This window comes from Balaenoptera acutorostrata, chromosome 2, assembly GCF_949987535.1.
Source record: "Balaenoptera acutorostrata chromosome 2, mBalAcu1.1, whole genome shotgun sequence".
Classification (NCBI taxonomy): Eukaryota; Metazoa; Chordata; class Mammalia; order Artiodactyla; family Balaenopteridae; genus Balaenoptera; species Balaenoptera acutorostrata.
In genome coordinates this window covers 67,735,464-67,754,668 of record NC_080065.1, presented here as the reverse complement: position 1 = coordinate 67,754,668, position 19,205 = coordinate 67,735,464, and the positions used below count along the sequence as shown (strand labels likewise).

General features: G+C 39.7%; 1 protein-coding gene across 1 annotated transcript in view; it reads right to left on the bottom strand.

Annotated features, from left to right (window-relative positions):
* The window catches only part of RASGRF2 (Ras protein specific guanine nucleotide releasing factor 2), a 241,503-nt gene that overhangs the window by 148,415 nt on the left and 73,883 nt on the right, over positions 1-19,205 (bottom strand). Inside the window, exons 3-7 of the mRNA XM_007179765.2 lie at positions 15,696-15,843; positions 13,345-13,434; positions 9,469-9,722; positions 4,072-4,151; positions 3,496-3,689 (exon numbers count right to left, since the gene is read on the bottom strand). Of these exons, the coding sequence (XP_007179827.2) occupies positions 3,496-3,689; positions 4,072-4,151; positions 9,469-9,722; positions 13,345-13,434; positions 15,696-15,843 (766 nt within the window). The remainder of the gene's footprint in view (positions 1-3,495; positions 3,690-4,071; positions 4,152-9,468; positions 9,723-13,344; positions 13,435-15,695; positions 15,844-19,205) is intronic.

The window sequence follows — 19,205 nt, the reverse complement described above, 5'->3', positions numbered from 1 at the left end:
CAAATGAGGATACATTCACTGCATCATCAATTAAGGATAAATTCACTATAATTCCTCCATGTTTCCATAGTTCAGCATAATTCATTGACAGCAACAACTGACTTACTCAACAAAGGGCCCAGGAAGAGGGAGAATATAACACTTTTCTAAATATACACAGGCTACCATACGACCCAGCAATCCCACTACTGGGCATATACCCTGAGAAAACCATAATTCAAAAAGAGTCATGTACCACAATGTTCATTGCAGCTCTAGTTACAATAGCCAGGACATGGAAGCAACCTAAGTGTCCATCGACAGATGAATGGATAAAGAAGATGCGGCACATATATACAATGGAATATTACTCAGCCATAAAAAGAAACGAAATTGCATTATTTGTAGTGAGGTGGATGGACCTAGAGTCTGTCATACAGAGTGAAGTAAGTCAGAAAGAGAGAAACAAATACCATATGCTAACACATATATATGGAATCTAAAAAAAAAAAAAAAAAGGTCATGAAGAACCTAGGGGCAGGACAGGAATAAAGACGCAGACCTACTAGACAATGGACTTGAGGACACGGGGAGGGGGCAGGGTAAGCTGGGACGTAGTGAGAGAGTGGCATGGACATATATACACTACCAAATGTAAAATAGATAGCTAGAGAGAAGCAGCCGCATAGCACAGGGAGATCAGCTCGGTGCTTTGTGACCACCTAGAGGGGTGGGATAGGGAGGGTGGGAGGGAGGGAGAAGCAAGAGGGAAGAGATATGGGGATATATGTATACGTATAGCTGATTCACTTTTTTATAAAGCAGAAACTAACACACCATTATAAAGCAATTATACTCCAATAAAGATGTTAAAGTAAATAAATAAATATACACAGGCTAAAAGTTTCCAGTTACTGTACCTCTCTTTCTCCCTCTGCCCCCATACCAAACTTTGCCTCCATATGCAGACTTAAGAAAAATTCTGGGCAGTGGCCCCCTGGCAGTATGAGCTAAGGTCATCTCTTCCATTCTTGTTCTACAGGAAAAAAGCGTCACATCCCAGCCTCATCCCAAGGTATCCAGCCTACACTGGAGCAAGGCAGATGTGCAGAAGTACCACCGCTAATATGATGTATGCCGAGGGAAGTAGATATAGCTGGACCATCTGAGGGAGCAAACACCTTCAGGACTCCTTAGTGAAAGGACCAAAGGGGAACAAGAAGGATAGAATGAACCTAGTAAAAACAACCTTCAAGTTTCTAGAAAGGGCAGTTTTCCCCCAAGTGTTCCATGTGGTCACTCCTAGGGAGAAGGCAGGAGGGAGAGACACCAAGGAGAATAAGGCCCTCAGGCAGCAACTCCAATCTTTTCCCCTCTTGGTCTGTTCAAAATAGCTACAGAGAAGTGAAATAGTTATGGGGAAGTAAATAAATAAGAGCACAACTCAGCACTCTTTCAATTTGCACATTTCTTGCAGTTGGACCAATTCTGGCTAAATTCTTTAAGTCTGAGGCTTCGCCCAGCATCTTTTGGTTACCCTGGTCTTAAAGAAACCAGAGAACCTCAATATCTGACCCTTCAGCTAAATTCTAGGATTTGGGGCCACCGCAGTCTTGGAGGGAGGGATCCTAGACTATTAGAAAGCTCCTGGCAACACCACAAGTTGCCCAGCCCAAACTTCCAGAACCTGTCCAGTCCCCCAGAGAGCTAGAGCTCTGGGAGAGAATTAGAGCTCAGCTGCCACGATCTCGAAATTAAGACACAGAGATTCAGATTGGTTCAATTATGTTTCCCAATGCTACGAATGAAGGGTGAGCAAGACATGCAGGTCTCCTAAACATTCTCAGTCCAATGGTCCTTTTCTGACATTATGGGAATTCCCTGGCGTCAATCAAAATGCCAAGTTGTTTTTATTGGGCTTAAACTCCAGGGGGAGGAAGGAAGGTTGCTAGAAGAATATCTCAGCATTTTTAAGAAATCCAAAGGCCTTTGCAAGGTCCTACATTAAACTGTGTTTGGATACCTCACCTAAAATGCAAGTACAGTTCTGCCATTTTAAACCATTGAGAGAGTCACACCAAGGGGAATAAACAGTACTTGAAAAGACATTACTGGGCCATCAGAAAGGGAGGTGGGAACCTCTCTGAATGTGAACCTCTTCCACAATCCTACCTTTGTATGTTCATCTAAGCTGGGGGTTGCTAGGCAGATACAACTTAGGGTATTTAATCATAACCTAGAGGTAACTGCCAAAGATTCAAATAGACTCTTAGAACATTGAACTATATAAAATTTGTTTCACTGTAAATAAAATCTTAAATTATAACTTTGTATAAGGTTTTTAAAAAGCATTTTTTTTCTTTATAGTTTTTCTGGTGAAATATTTGTTCAGAGAGGCAAAGAGTTAAACAATTCAGTTCCACAGGAGAAAAAAAAAACACACAATAACTGTATAAAGTTTCACTCTACTTAGGTTGTTACAAATGCATCCTTTTGGTTTTGAAAAAATGTCACTAAACTTCTATCGTGACTTCCAGGATTTCAGTCAGGAGTGACAAACTTTAAGACAAACAATTATGAACCAGAATATCATTTCTCTCTGAGGCTACAAAATGATCAGCTGGGGTCAGAGAGGCTGGTTCCAGGGGACAAAGCTCTCCACAGAAACCATAACACACATGATTAGGAGAATCATTTTGCCACATGACAGTTTGGAAGCCTGGCCAGAAGCCCCACAAATTCCGCAATGGGAACACTCAATGCTTTTCCGAAAGAACAGAATCAACAGTTTTTAAAAGGACAGGAGATTCAATTCACATTTTGGCCTCTGCAGTTCTCACTAAAGAGCAGTAAAGTCTTAGATATAGGAAAGAATGCAAGTGTACTTGATCCTTTGGGTTGCTCTAACCCCAAAAAGTGAAGCCCCAGCCTCACTGCAGCAACCTGACTAGGGGCCAAGAGTCCCCAGGCCTGGGCAGTGCCTCTGGCTCCTTTCTCTCCACAGCCTCTGTGACAGGGAAGGTCCTCCTTTTGCTCTGCAGAGCTCCAGCCAAGGAAGCCTCAGCAGCAATCACAACAGGGCAGGAAAACAAGCACCTTCCCAGAAGTCCTTCCACTCCCCCGGAACCTTTTATGCAACCAGCACGCACTGGAACATTTGCACAGCATCTTATTTCTGTAAACCTAATAATATTTTTAAACACGCTGGAGGAGGAGACTCCATGGAAGAGGTCTGTGAGGAATCTTTCTATAAAGAGAAATTTGTGCCGCTTTTCACAAAAATCATTCCTTATTTGTCTCAAAAATTCCTGATTTTCTTACGTACACTAGACAGACTAGAGAGAGTATGTGTGGCATAAATTTGTTTATCTCAGGGTCAGGCTCAAGATGACAGATGATGGATATGTGCTGTAACCCCCCACAGGGAATACTTGCACATATCGCACTGGTCACACTGGGTATCAGTCATATCGAGCTGGAACCAATGACTTACAAAATGCATCCCAGGTGACTTACCTGAAACATTGGATAGGTCAAGAACGTCTCCAGCATCCTCCCCTCACAGGCAGGGTTAGCTTCGTACTGTTTTAAGAGTTTGTCAAAATCTCTGTTTTGCTTACAATTGGCGAGCACTTGGAGGCTGTACTGGTGATTACGCACAAATTCTTGATAAATGTTCAGCATGGGGAGCAAAATATCAAACAGATCAGCTGGAAAGAAGAAGTAAACATGGCAGTTTCTCTTGATGCTCTGTAAATTATCCAAGGTACAGGGAGAAACTGTTCACTCTGCAGGAATGGCAGAGAGCAGCTCCTGGCACCAGGTGTCACACTACACGGCCCCAGTCCAGCTGCCTGAATGACTGACCCGGTAGAACACACCCCACAGTAGAGCCCAACTCTAAACCCCAAAGAACCATGACGGACCAGGGGAAAGGATCAAAAGGGCAATGAGACAGAGTCCCGGTGCCTGAGGAAGCTCACAGATCATTACGGAAATTCAGACAGCTTAGGTCGAATAACATTGAAGCTATTTTACTCTAACTGTAGCCATATTAAGAGAAAATCTTCTCCCTCTAAAGCATGGACTTACCTAAAATTAACGTAGGCCAATTGGCTATCCTTGCCTTCAGTCCTTGATGAAATATTTCATGAAGAAACATGATTGTTTCGCTATAAAAAATGAAAATATAATTTAGTCACTGCAAAGAGTCTATTTTGTTAAAGAAGTCCACTGAGTCCTTAAATCCTTAATAAATACATGATATTCATGTCTCTGAGGGCCTCCAAACTGTACACCCAATAATGACATGGATTACACCAGCTCCCACAAAGCAATTTATCTTTCAGACAACCTGAAAACCTCAAAGAAAATTCTGAGCTAAGCCTCAAATTTTGGAAGATGGTAAGCACCACATCACTGTCATATAACCCTCTTTATCGATTTATAATAAAAACAGCTTTCTACTGTTAGGATGTAGCCCTTCTTCAACAGATAATCAGAAAATTAGTTTTGATCCTTCTCTCTTCAGATTTAATTCTAGATGCTAACTCAGGGAAAGCTCTCTTTCACTAAAATGAGTTTTGACAGGAGAGAGGGGAAAAGACTTGACAGACCTCTACCACTACCTCTCCTAAGACACCCATGACAGAAATGTAGAGGAATCTTCTAAAAAGGATGGAGCCTATACAGATATACTAAACTGAAGAGATACATACACATAAATTAGAGATCCAAATTTCTAAAAGGTTCAAGAAGGGTAGTTACCAAAGTAACATTTGCTTTCTCCTCATTTCTACTGGAATGAGCCTTTGAAGGCTTTTCTGAACTACCACATGAGCAAAATCAAATACAGGATTATTCATGTCAGTGAAATACTTTGGTTTGTTGTAAGTCCAATTCCACTACAAGAAACATCCATGGGAATTCCCTACTATTTCCAAATGGTCCATGAAACACAATAGACACTGCTTGAAGACTGTGATTTGTTTTTCTTGGATAGAAATTTTAACTAAGCAGTGTTTGTTGTTTAATGATTTCAACAAAATCTAGTTTGGTAATGACATTTAAATTGTAAAAAGCTGTTTTCATGTTTCTCTCCAGACAACATTAATTAGAAAGAGATCCATACCTATGGCGGGTATTATCCAAATGAACTGGATAATCCGCAGACCACTTGATTTAATAAAAAAAAAAAAAATCTAGTTTGGTAGATACTGTAGATTAGTCTTTCAATCTCCATTCCATCCCCCTTCTAGGTGGAGAGGATAGAGAGGTGAAACTACATTTCCCAGGCTCCCTTGCAGATAGGGTTCTAGATGTAAATTCAGTTCCACCCATAGATGCACTCGGTAGGACATGGAAGGCATTATATTTTTTAAGTATAAACTCTCTGTTGAAATTCAAAATAATTGATCTGCCTAGGGCTTCGATTTCAGAGGCAAGGAAAGAGAATGTAGTTAAACAACAGAAATGACAACAAACATCCAATAAGCCTCACCTCTAAAAACATAACTCTTCAAATCTCCATCTGGGACCAAGTATAGTAAATAATTGCTAACCTGTATGAAGAACATATAGCTTTTCAAAAAGAGGCACAGTATCTTTTTTTTTTTTTTTTTTTACAGATTTTTTTTTTTTTAAAAGAAATTCACGTTCTTTTATTTATTTATGACTGTGTTGAGTCTTCGTTTCCGTGTGAGGGCTTTCTCTAGTTGTGGCAAGTGGGGACCACTCTTCATCGCGGTGCGCGGGCTTCTCACTATCGTGGCCTCTCTTGTTGCGGAGCACAGGCTCCAGACGCGCAGGCTCAGCAGTTGTGGCTCACGGGCCTGGCTGCTCTGTGGCATGTGGGATCTTCCCAGACCAGGGCTCGAACCCGTGTCCCCTGCATTAGCAGGCAGATTCTCAACCACTGCGCCACCAGGGAAGCCCCGAGGCACAGTATCTTGATTCAGAATTTAAACAATATGACAGACCGGGCCTTCCACATTGCAGATCAGGAAATCCAGTGGAAACATCCCCAGAGGCAGCCTAAGACCAATGTGGTACAGGCTTTGATGGCATCACTATCAGAGTACATTCACAATTCTGTCCATTGCCATTAGAACTGTTGAAACTGCATACTTAGGAGACTGAAGTATCACCAAAATGCTACCTGTATAGCCTGAGGATCAAGAGCTACCCCTCATTCCCTTAGGGCATCTCACACACTTGAGTGGAGCCACTGCCGCCCAAGGTGGGGAAACCTCGCAACAGAAAAGCTTAGCTTTTAATCTTATGCTATCAGACTACCGCCCATCATCCTTCCATTTTCCAGCCTTCTACAGACCCCCAGCCACTCTTGTAATGCCTTGAGCTCTTAGCTCCCAGATCACTGTCAGTCCTTCCCCCAACACTACTCTTGTCATAATTTTTGGTGACTGTGATACACACACAAACAACATTGCAATGACGTAGCCTCTCTTGGGTCTTTGAACTTCTTCCTCTAAGGATCTTGTCTTCCATTGACCTCCGTCAACACTACCTTAATCGTACTCCAGACCTTGTCATAGTCAATAACTGCGTCCCCTTCCCTATCTCAGTTTTAGGCACACTATTCTATGACCATCTCCTTATCTTTGAGTTCATTGCCTTTGGAAACCTGACTCCCAAAATCCCTTCCCACCACCAGGACCTGAATCCATCGATCCTACCACCTTATCGCTGACCAAAAACCCTTCACAACATCATTTCCTTCTCGGAACAGTTTAGATTCCATGGCTCAGTGTTATAATCCCTTCCTTGCATACACCTTCAACTCCCTTCTTCTTTTCTCACTTCATCATAGTAATCTCGCACAATACCAGTACCAGTTAAACCCAACCCTTAACCCACTCTGCACCTGCACCCATGCAGCTGAAAGTGGCTAAAGAATATACAGCTACCCACCGTAAAGTCATAACCACGAGCCTAATATGGGCTTTTAGCGCTACCTAGCAGTTATATTATACTTCCCCCATCCCATCCATTCAGTTTTTTGCTCCTTGATCACTATTTCACACTTTTTCCTCTCTTCCCTGACTCTAACACTTCCCTCCCATCAGCACTGTTACCCGATGTCCTTGCTTCTTACCTGCATATGTGTCCAGTACTGTTCCTTCCCTGTCTACCTAATGCCAATCTCTTGACTTATTCACCACATTCTATCCACTTCTGCCTATGCAAGTTTACTGCTCCAGCAATTCTGCCCTCTCTTTCCTACATCATTCCCCCCCTCATTATTGGTGTCATTTTTATCCCATCTAAACACACACACACACATTCTTTATATTTTTACATTTACTTCCAGGTACCACCCTGTTTCTCTGATCCTCTTTACAGCAACCCTCCTTGAAAGAGTTCTCTCTACCAATTCTCTCCAATTCCAATTCCCCTATTATCACCTAATCAGGTTTGGTCCCCCATTAAAGTTACCAATATGCTCCAAGTTGTTAACCCCACAGTCAGTTCTCAGCTCTAATTTTATTTGACCTTTTTGACACAGTTGCTCATCCCCCCTTGCCTTGGTTTCCAGGACAGCCCATCTCCTGGTTTGCATCCTACAACCCTAGCTGATCCTCTTCATTCTCGTTTGATGGCTCTTCATGTTCCTAACCTCTAAATGTTGGCATGTCCCAGGGCTCAGTCCTTGGTCCTCTTCTCTCGTTCATTTGTGCTTACTTCCTTGGTAATCTCATTCAGACTAACAGCTTTCAATACTATCCATATGCTAGTAGACGCCCAAATTTATACCTCCAGCCCTGAAATCCAGACTAATAGCCAATCCTGCTCACTTGATTTCTACATTTGGAATGGCTAACAGCATCTCAGACTTGACAGGTCAGGATAAAAACTCTTCATCTTTTCCGCTAAACCTGCTCTTATGTCAATCTTCCCCAGTTAATAAACAGCAACTCCATCCTTCTAGTTGTTCAGGTCAGAATCCTTGGACTTTTCTGCAAAATCCACATCAAACTCACCAACAAATCTTATTGGCTCTACATTAAAAATATACCCAGAATTCAATCACTTATCACTACTTCCATTACACTCATCTCTTGCTTAGACTATTGCAATAGTCACCAGTCATCTCTCACCTGGCTTATTGAAATAGCCATGAAACTGATCTCCCTACAGTCTACTCTCAACAGAGAACCCAGAGTGAACTTTTAAAACATAAGTCATATCATGCTACTTTTCTCCTCAAAACCCCACCAATCTCTCCCCATCTCATTTAAAGTAAAAGCAAACATCTTTACAATGTCCTACTGTTATCTCTCTGACATGCCCCTTCACCCACACTGACCTTGGCAGTTCCTCAAACAAGCAAGGCTGGCGTGCTCCAGCCTCAGGCCCTCTGCACAGGTGGTCTCCTCTGTTTGCATCACTCTTCCCCCAGGTAGCCACATGGCTAGCACCAACTGCAATCTCTGCTCAAATGTCAACTTACCTTTGAGGCCTTCCTAAAGATTGGCTAGAGAAACTATGGGACATTCACATAATGTAATAGCATGTAGCAATTTTTTAAAAAATAGCATGCCCTTTAGATAGCAGTATGGAAAGATGTCCAGGATATATTAAGTGAAAAAAGCAGGTATATATTAAAGTCCTTGCCTTTTGTGTAAGAATGGGGGAAATAAGACTGTATATTCATGTTTGATTGATCTACATCAAGAAACACTGAAAGGATATAAACAAAACTAATGAAAACAGTTACAGATAGCAAGTGAGGAAAATGGGGTGGGCAGAGACAGAGTTAAGAGTGAGACTTCTAACTGCTGTTTTGATGTTTTCATGTTGTTAAATAATTTTTTGAACCTTGTAAATGTATTATCTACTCAAAAACAAATAAATAACTAAAATTTTAAGTAAAATATCCAAGCAGTCCCTTTCCTCCCTTCTCCCCTTTCCTTCTTTATTTCTTCCACAGCACTCATCACCATATAAAATACTGCATCTTTCACTTATTCACTATTCATTGTCTATATTCCCACATCAAAATTTAAGTTCCATGAAGGCAGGGACTTTCTGCTTTGTTCACTGATGAATCCTCAGCAGTAAAGGCACTGTAAATATTTACTGAGCAAATAAATTTACTAGAGATTCTCAGGCCCTCTGTCAGTTTTTGTTCCTCCTAAAGTACTTCTGTATAGATTACATGTAAAGACCCATTAATCACTCCATTTCCCTCAGTTTATGAAGGAGATAATCTTCCCCAGCACACACTCAATAACAAGAAAACATACGTCAAATAGAGAAGAAAAAGAGAAAACTAGGTGCCAAGATTCAAGATAAAGATATGAAAATTGGGAGTAACAATGAAACGCCAATGATAGCTTTCTTATTTTCAATATCATAAGCTCATAAAGGTGAATTTATAACTCTTCTTTTAAGTAAGTAAAGCAAAAATTCTTTTAAGAAATACAAGTAGGTTTTTCACACGGCTCTTTAATTTATGTCAAGACAAACCTGTTGAGAAAAATACTGCTGACATCATCGTGGCTGATGGGGGGCTTCTTGGAGCTGGCCGCCATGCGCAGGGGCCGCAGGAAGCCGTTGACCAGGATGTAGAGCTGGTGAACGTACTCCGACTCGGCCTCAACCATGGTGAACACAATCTGGTTCCTCTTCCTCATACTTTCAGCATGAGGGGAACAAATGTAATCCTGCACAATGGTCTTCCATTTCCTTCTACATAACCATCCTCGCATGAAGCTCTGAACCTACAGAACAACAACAACAAAACAAAAAACAAAACAGGAATCTCAGGGCAGTGTGAGACGGCTTTCTTAAGCCAGTCGGTGGGGTGTCCATTCTGTGTCATACACACCCTGCTCTTTCATTGCTGCACTGGTGAGCCCACCACCAGAATAAATAATGTCAGGCTTTGCACCAGATAGCAGAAAAAAGATGACTTTAAAATAATATTTTTCTCAGCTTCACAAGTTTCTTCCACTGTTTAAGCTGTTTAAGCCTGCCTATAAGGACATCAGAAATTAATAATATCACATATTTAGTTGTTAACATTTCAAGAAAGGAATAAACTACAGGTTTATTCTTTAACAACATAAAACCAGATATTAAAATTTTTTTTAATTGTGGTAAAAAACACACATAAAATTTACTATCTTAATAATTTTTAAATGTATAGGTCAGTAGTGGTACGTATATTCACATTGTTGTAGAAACAGATCTCTGGAACATTTTCATCTTGCAAAACTCAAGCTCTATAACTAATTAAACAACAACTCTCCATTTCTGCTTTCCCTCAGCCCCTGGCAACCACCATTCTACTTTCTGTTTTTATGAATTTAATTACTTTAGGTACTCATATAAGTGGAATCATACAGTATCTGTCTTTTTGTGACTGGCTTATTTCACTTAGCATAATGTCCTTAAGGTTCATCCACGTTGTAGCATGCATCAGGATTTCCTTCCTTTTTAAGGCTGAATAATATTCCACAGTACATATGTACAACACTTCGTTTATCCATTTATCTGTTGATGAACATTTGGGTTGCTTCCACTTCTTGGCTATTGTGAATAGCGCTGCAATGAACACAGGAGTGCAAATATCTCTTCAAGATCCTGCTTTCGATTCTTTTGGATATATACCCAGAAATGGGATTGCTGGATCACATGGCAGTTTTATTTTTAATTTTTTGAGAAACCACCATACTGTTTTCCATAGCAGCTGAACCACTTTACAATCTCACCGACAGTGCAAAAGGATTCCAATTTCTCTGTATCTTCATCAGTACTTGTTATTTTGGGAGATTTTTTTGATAGTAGCCATCCAAGTGGGTGTGAGGTGATATTGCACTGTAGTTTTGATTTGTATTTCTCTGATGCTTAGTGATGTTGGTTATCTTTTCATGTGTTAGTGATTTCTCTCAAGAATCACCTTTGAGAGAAATGTCTATCATCTTTAGAGAAATGTCTATTCAAATCCTTTGCTTATTCTTAAATCGGGTTTGATTTTTTTGTTATGGCTGAGTTTTTTTTAAAATTAAGCTTACAAAATAAGTGTTAGAGATCAGTTCATAAGACCCCTTCTTTTTATAGATGAATAAACTTGAAGGCCAAGTCTAGTTGCAGCTTTCCTGTGTGGTTAGTCACACAGGAACGACTTGGCCTTCTTTTACCTGCTTTTTGTTAACTATAAGGACTCTCTTTTCCAGCCACATGGGCAAAACACATGTTAACAATTTACAATGGTGTTATTTTGTGGAAAAACAAAAACAAAACAACAACAACAACAAAAACACGAAATAAAACTTAACATCAATTTTGTAGGAACATGAAAGGCTCTAAAATTGATCTGAATTCCCTAGATATGATTTGAAAAATAACAGGCAAACTGGACAAAGTGCACTGGCCTTTGTGTTTCAGCCAACAAACATTTACAGAGCATCTTTTAAATGCCCAAGTAAATGCTGGGTGCTAAGCAGATAGGTATATGTCATAATCCTTAACCCAAAGGCTCTGCTACTAATCTACTGGGTGAACTTGAACTCTGGGCTCCATTTCCTTATCTATAAAATAACTGACCAAAATATCTGAAGTCCTTTCTAAATATTAAAAAAAATTATATGATAATTTATTAGGATTTGTTATATCTAAATGGCAGATTCAGCAACAAAGCAGGTTGCAAATTCATATATAATTAAAAGCATTAAATTACTACCAAATATTTTTTTAGTATCATTGTTTTCTTTTCAACACATTCTTATACTTTTTATTTTTTTACACTATTTCACCCATATGGTCTAAATTATCATGCACTTACACAACTACTCTTCTTTTGCAATATTTAAAATTCTCTCATTTACCAACTGATGTCAGCATACTATCAATTTTTATAACAGGCATTCATACAGTTGCCATACCTCAAACAATAAAAATTAAACACATCTTAGTAGAATTATGTGGAAGAAATTATATGCATATTATTTGGAGAAATCTAATGGGAAATTTCTGTGGACCAATTTCAATTTTTGGTCTCTTGAAGTTAAAAAATTATGTTGATATTTGTCAAGATCAGAATAGAGAAACTAATTCATTTGTAAACATCCCTTTCCACACAGACATTAGTTTGACTGGGGACACAATGGACCATAGAGTTAAATTCAAAACGTATTTAACAAGTTCAAAAATGAGGTTTTAAAAAAATTATTTCTATTAAGAAATAGGAAGATAGAAACTGTAAAAATTGTGTATTTTATCACTATTCCTCCATTTAACAGAAGTACTTTCAAAAATCAACTTAACTGAGTTTTGTGTTAAATAAAATCTTTCTATTTACTTTGGCAGGTATTACCTGCTGAGCAAAAGCTGGCTTACCTACTATCAGTTTCTACAACAGGATTTTATTACAATTGTTATTTTACTGATACCTTTGTTTATATGCAGCTGCATAAGCATTCATCTTGTAACAATAAAATAAAGCAAATTCAATTTAAAAAATTTTAAATTCTAAGAGAGGAATGTTGTTATTTTACTTTGTTATTTCTTGAAAACTGAAAACAGTGCAACTTAGTCCTAAGGAGCATTTCTATTTCAAATTCTGAGCAATATTTAAAGTTTTATTGCAACTGAAGGGGAATAATTACTTAGCATGAGAAAATAGGAATAAAAAAAATTTAGAAGAAATAAAGTTCTTTAACTGTGAAGCTTTTCACATAATGTTAAAGCTGAGTAAGTGCTTTTATGCAGGACAATTAAAATTATGGAACTCAAAATCAAGATGACATAAATCAAACACAGTAGACTAGAGTGAGTGCCAGGGTCTGGTTAATTGCAAAATTTCTACAGTTGTAAATGACAATAAGGTGAAAAGAGCTGCTGATTATGTGGATGTTAAACAAGAAAGAAACAACAATAAACCAGAAACCTGAGCAGATGTATTGACTCACTCAATCTTCTCACACGTTCAAAACAAAACAAACAAAAAAATTCTCTAAATAAGCACTGAAGACTAAAGCTAAAAGAAATGTTTTTGAAATGCAATTTAAAAACTACTCCCCCCAAATACACACAAAATCAGAAGATTCAGCAGCACTTAAATAACCCAACTGGAGAACACTACTGTCTGGCTTCATATCTGGCTTTGGCATCCTTCTCACAGAATCTACAAGTGGATTCCCAGAACTGGAAAGAAATCTCAAGCTGAAACTTTTCCAGAGAAGCAACCATGTGTTATCACTCTGAAGGGCAAGTCTGGGAGCCATCGGAAGAGAAATACCAAGATTGTTCTCAGCTCAGAGTCAGGGTGGCAAAGACATCACTACAGAAAGACCACTGGTCACCATGCTCTCCCAAAGCTGGAAACCCCCAGCATCCTACCTTTTTAATCTTCTTGATGTCTGGATCCTCATCTTCTTGATTGCTTTGGTAAGGTCGCATTCGTTCCTTGGTTTTATTAAGAGCGATAATCTATAACACAAAATTGGTCCATTTCATGATTTGGGAAATACTAGACTATAGCCATAAATCATAGGAAGTTATGCCTACAAGGTAGCTTATCCTCAGGAAATGTTCACGTTTTATGCACCTTATCTTCCTTCGGCGCTGAGGCAGGGGAAGCCTGACCTTCACCTCGTGCTTGTTTTGCTATGCTACTAACAAAAGTGCTTATAAGAAGTGACTGTGGAAAGTGTGAACTGGGATCTGGTTTAGAGAAATGTTAGTCCAAAACCGGGCCCTGAGTGATGACCAGACCAAGGTCTTCTCAGCATCTCAGTGACATGTCAATCATCTCACCAAAGGCAGCTTCCTGTAATGCCCTGTGATCTCCAAATGCAGTGACACTCAGCTCAAAGCTCTTGCTTCCTATAATCAGCCTGTGGCCTTCCAAGTACACACGGTATAGCACTCACAGATCTCCTGGGGAAAATGATAACTGCAAAAGGAACTTCAGAGCCTAGGGGTTGGTCCAAGCCAGCCAAGAAAAGACAAAAAGGCAAAAAGAACTGAAACAACTTGGGATCTCTTTAAGGACCCAGCTCAGTTCTGTGACCTATGAAGGGTGACTCAAAACCAGGTAGCCTCTGAACTACACTTAGTAATGAAATTCCCTGGACTATCACTCAATTGCAGGCTCTTGCAAACTTAAGGACCTACTCAGATTTACTAACAAGCAAACACTTAAAACACTGGGGTTATAATTGCCCCCCTCTACCCTGTCTTTACATTTTGCCCCATTACCAAATACTCTCTTCTGCCATTTTTCTGGCAGGGAAGTGGGAAAATAAAAGGAGTAGGAAATAAGTTATGGTTCCTGTCAAGCGACCACACAAGACATACCTGCTACTGACAGTTTCTAGCTGCAATATATACTCAGACTAAAATAGAACAGAGTGAAGACAGAGAAGCACACACAAATAAATATTGGGGAACATCGCTTGGTGCTGAGTTCCTCTCATGGAGTAAATGCCAACCTCTTTCACTTAGCAGACAAGCATCTGCTCCAGCTAACTGTGGCAAAGACAGAACACAATAATTTTGTTTTAAATTACAGTGCCTGGTATAGTCTTTTAAGATGCAGGTTTGTTAAGTTTTCTGTTGTTGTTTTCACTATCTCAGATTTCAGGGTTGGATCGGGAAGTTAACAGCACTAATGATATGGTGAACAGTCTGCAACTTATCATCATCAGAGAGGCAATCATATCCCAATAGGAATCAGCTTATACCCATGAGCTATCTGCTGGAGATGATGTACACAGGCGGCAGGAGGTGAAAACCCTCCCAGGATTTGCACAGTATGTCTTAGAAGAAGACGTGAGGAAATGGAGAAGAAAATGTTGAATGACAGAAAAACGACAAGAAGTTACCAAGGCTGAGGAGCTGCATTGTTTCTGTCAACAAGGATACAGTTAGTAGTAGTAGGTTTCATTCTGTCCTAGTCTTTTCTTTGGAGCTAAGAAGACACTACTGCACCACTGGTCAAAAAGAGTAGAAAAACCTCATTTGCTACATTCCTCTTCAATTCTTCAGATATTGATCACTTCCCACAAGGAATGACAGGACAGCAAGGGAAGGTATACTCAGGTTTCTGTATACAGACGGAGGCACCTCGGAGACAAGGGAGGACCCAGACACACCACCATGGCTGTCGGCTCCACGACCACCTTCTGCTGTCACTGGAGTCAATCTCACTACCTGGGGGTGCAGAGCCTGAGGAGTTTTTAAACTTGGAGCAGGGCTGGAAGTGAATTCCAACTTCAGGAAAAAATGCACCCTAGCATATGTCTTATACTTTAATGAGTTTTTCAAAATTCTAGAAGGGAGAAGGTTGGACTCCTGAGCTTGAGAAAAAGACAAGACTTTCTGAATTCATGTTTGGACTTGCCTTAGTTGTCATTCGGACTTTACATGAACCCATGACAGACTCACAATTATCATTACCATGAGTCAATCTGAAAAACAGTTAAATATTACAGTCAACTCTTGAATAGTCAAGCAAATGAAGGACATCAGGAGCACAAATAATTTAAAAATAGCATATTATCCTGATATTTTACTGTAGCGTATTTACCTAATCCTAACATAGACAATACATTCACTTCTCATGTATGTGTTGATGGCAGAGGAACTAAATTTGGGATCAAAATTTTGCCCTGATAGGCCTTAAGTAATCATGAGGAGATGACAATAGACATGAAACAATGAGAAGGAATCTATCAACTGGGAAATACCTCTGATTTAAGCCTTTCGATTTCTGTATCTTGATCTTCAAGTTGATGTCGGAGTTGGTTAGCTGCAATTTTTTCTGTCTCTACGATCTGAACTAGATGAATGTACTTCTGCATTAACACTTCCCTCTCAATCAAAATGTCTGCATAACTTAAGAGAAAATTACAGTTAGTCACTGAGATATTGTTCTACCACAGTTTCATACAGAACAGCATATACTACATTTATTTAAAAAGAAGCCATAAACATAGTTTGTTAGCTAACTCTACTTTATGTAAACATTAATGTTTGGCTTACATTTGGTATCCTTTAGCTATACAGAATTTGAATCATCATCATCTTATATAACCTTTAGAAGAGTTCATTTAACGATGGCTGCGACCCACAACTTTGTCATATAAATGAGAAAGATGCAAAGAAAATCTGTTGTTTTATAAAGAAAATAGTGGATCTCCTTTAACAAAAACTGAAGTCTTTGAATTGATGGCACATATTCAAACTCTTTTACTGGGTAAGGCACTAGCCAATCAGAACAGACCTGCTACCGAGCAGAATGAATGCAGGGACCATCAGAACAGGCACTGGCTGGAAAGAACGATGATGACTGTACCAGTGACCACCAGCCCAGCCTGGCTCTCTCTAGAATTATGAGACCATTGACTTCTCTCTTTCCAAAACCAACAGAGGCAAAAATTTCATTCTAAAAACAAGTGTAGATTACTGGGCCCTAAAATCATCAGCCTAACTTGTGTATACTTCGTTGGCCAAGTGTGAAAAAGGCTAAGTTCTCACTTAGAGTTTTTTATTGATCTCTGTGGCACCTAGATTTTTGCTTCCAGATCTTCTTGCACTATTCAGGGTAGTAAAATGTATGTTCCTCCATTCACATAATCTTTCCCAAATGCTATGATAATAGTAATAAATAATAATAACTATTTATTGAGTGCATAGGATGTACCACATATATTCTCATTCTCCCAGCAACTCCAAGAGATAGGCTTTATCACCCCAATTGTACAGAGGAAGAATCTGACCCTCACAGAGGTCACACAGCTAGTAGGTGGCAGGGCTGGGATTCAAAACGAGGTCTGTCTGACCCTAAGCCCATGTTCTTAACCACAAGCTAAACTGTCTCTCTAATGAGAAACAGCACACTGGATAGAAAGAAGAATATTACAACAGACATGTTTTGGGATATCTGCCCACTTGAGATATCTTCTACCCACTTACCTCTTCTTTGAGAACTTGGGCTGTGGCAGCCATGTTTATAACACAAAATCTGCCCTCATGACCACACTTCACTGGTCTAAAAAAAGATAACTGGCCCAAGCTAAACAAACTGTTTTCTTTCTCCTTGGAATCTCGGATTGTGCCTCTGACTTATTTGCTTGAACTGAGATGATATGAACTTGGAAGCTGAGGTTACTACTGTTGGTTAGCTATATGTGGCCAAACCCATGCCAAAGCAAAGTAAGTCTGCTGAGAGAGAAAAGAATATGCAGATGTTCAGAAAAACAGAGACAAGAGAGACAGAAAGGTAATGACTTCCTGGGTTCCTGTTGGCTTCTAGTTTCTGGTTCCAGACCCTCATGGTATCTGAATATAATTTTCCCCTTGGGTTTGGTGAGATACTGTTGCAGTTTCCACCTAATAACTTCTCTTTTTAACCTAAACTAGTTTGAAATATCTTTGTGTTACTTGGAACTAAAAGAGTCTTAAGACAATTCTAAAATCACAATTTTAGTTCCATTATCTCACATTCTCAGCACTTACATCACGTGTGCCATTAGTGTTAGAAAAAAAATACATAGTGTCAGCAATATTTTTAAGTCACTTGTTCTAAGAAATTACCCTAAGAGAGTAGAAAGAAAGGCTGTGTAAGTGTAAGTGGGAAGAGGGGGAAAGAAGAAAAAAAGAGCACAGTCTTCACAGAAATATGCTTTGGGGTACTTTAAAAGGAGAAAGTAATAACAGAGCATGAGAAAATTAGTTAATATAATGAAAATTCTGCCCTTTCTCATCAATTTTATTAGAAACATGCCAAATTTCTTACAAATATGTTAGATCAGTGTTAGGTAGCAAACGAGTATTTTATTTTCTCCTATAAAAAGAAAAAGTCCAGACCAGGATGTGCAGCTGAATTCATGCAGACTCATCACCGATATCTGCCTCCCTTCACTTCCAAGATCCCACTGAAGTGCTAGGAAAATTGTTTTCTGTTTAAAGAATGAAACCATAACAGCATTATAAAACAGGAAAATATGCTGTCAACAGACCAGAAGTTTTGTGAAATTCCATAAAGAGAAAAACCAAGTAGAATCAGAGTGGTGGGAAAAGTAGAGCAAGGAAACCACACATGCAGACCACTTGCAAAAGCATGGTTCCCACCAAGAACGGCCAGAGATGCTCCAAGCCAGAATCAACAAATACAAAGGAAGGGAGTGGGCAAGGGAACGATCATCAGGGTCTTTCATTAAAAAGTGACTTCAGAACATCTGGAAGTTAGGTTCCTCCTCTTCCCATTCTCCAAGATAAAGAAATAAAAAGCACAACTGGCAGGAATGACATGTCCTCAAGTCACAGCCCAAGACCTGCTCTCTGTAGAAAGGAGGCCATCTTCCTGAAGAAGGCTCCTCATGGGGAGGCTAGACTCAGAGAGAACACAGCTTGGCTTTACACCACACATCCACTGTAGACAGAAGAGAGAACCAAAAAAGGAAAAGCACTGAAAGGGACTAGGAGTGAAATACACTGTATGAATTTTCTATTGTGTAACAAATTACCACAAACTCAGTGGTTTAAACAACACATATGTATTATCTCACAGTTTCATGGGTCAGTTTAGCTGAATCCTCTGCTCAGAGTCTCATAAGGCTACAATCAAGGTGTCAGCCCAGGTGCATTCTGTTCTGGAAGTTTGAATGGGAAAGAACCCACACCCATGTTCATTCAGGCTGTTGGAAAAAGTCATTTTCTTGCAGCTATAGAACTCATGCAGTTTGCTTCTTCAAGGCCAGCAGGAGAGCATCTCTGACCTCAGGGAGGGCCTCCATCCCTCTTACATTTGATTAAGTCAGGCCCACCCAGGAAAATCTCCTTTTTAATTAACTAAAAAAATCAACTGATTCAGAACCATAATTACATCTACAAAACCCCTTTTCCTTTGCCACAGAATGTAACCTAATCAAGGGAGTGACTATCCCGTCGTGTTTGCTATATTCTAGTAGCTGATAGCAAGTCACAGGTTCCACCCATGCACACTACAGGGAATAGAATCATACAAAGGGGAGTCCCAGCCAACCTTCCTGCTGTCTGCCCACATACCTGAAAAGGAAGCCTACACAAGTGGCAGAGACCCTACATTCACAGTCACAATGTAAACCCAGGCCAGCTACCTATAATAACCCTCAAGATCCTTCATTTATAAACAAAGATCACTAGACACTTGAGAAAACCAATCCCAAAGAGAAAGTAGTAGGCAGCATGTAAGATGACCCTTAGTGGTCCCTGCC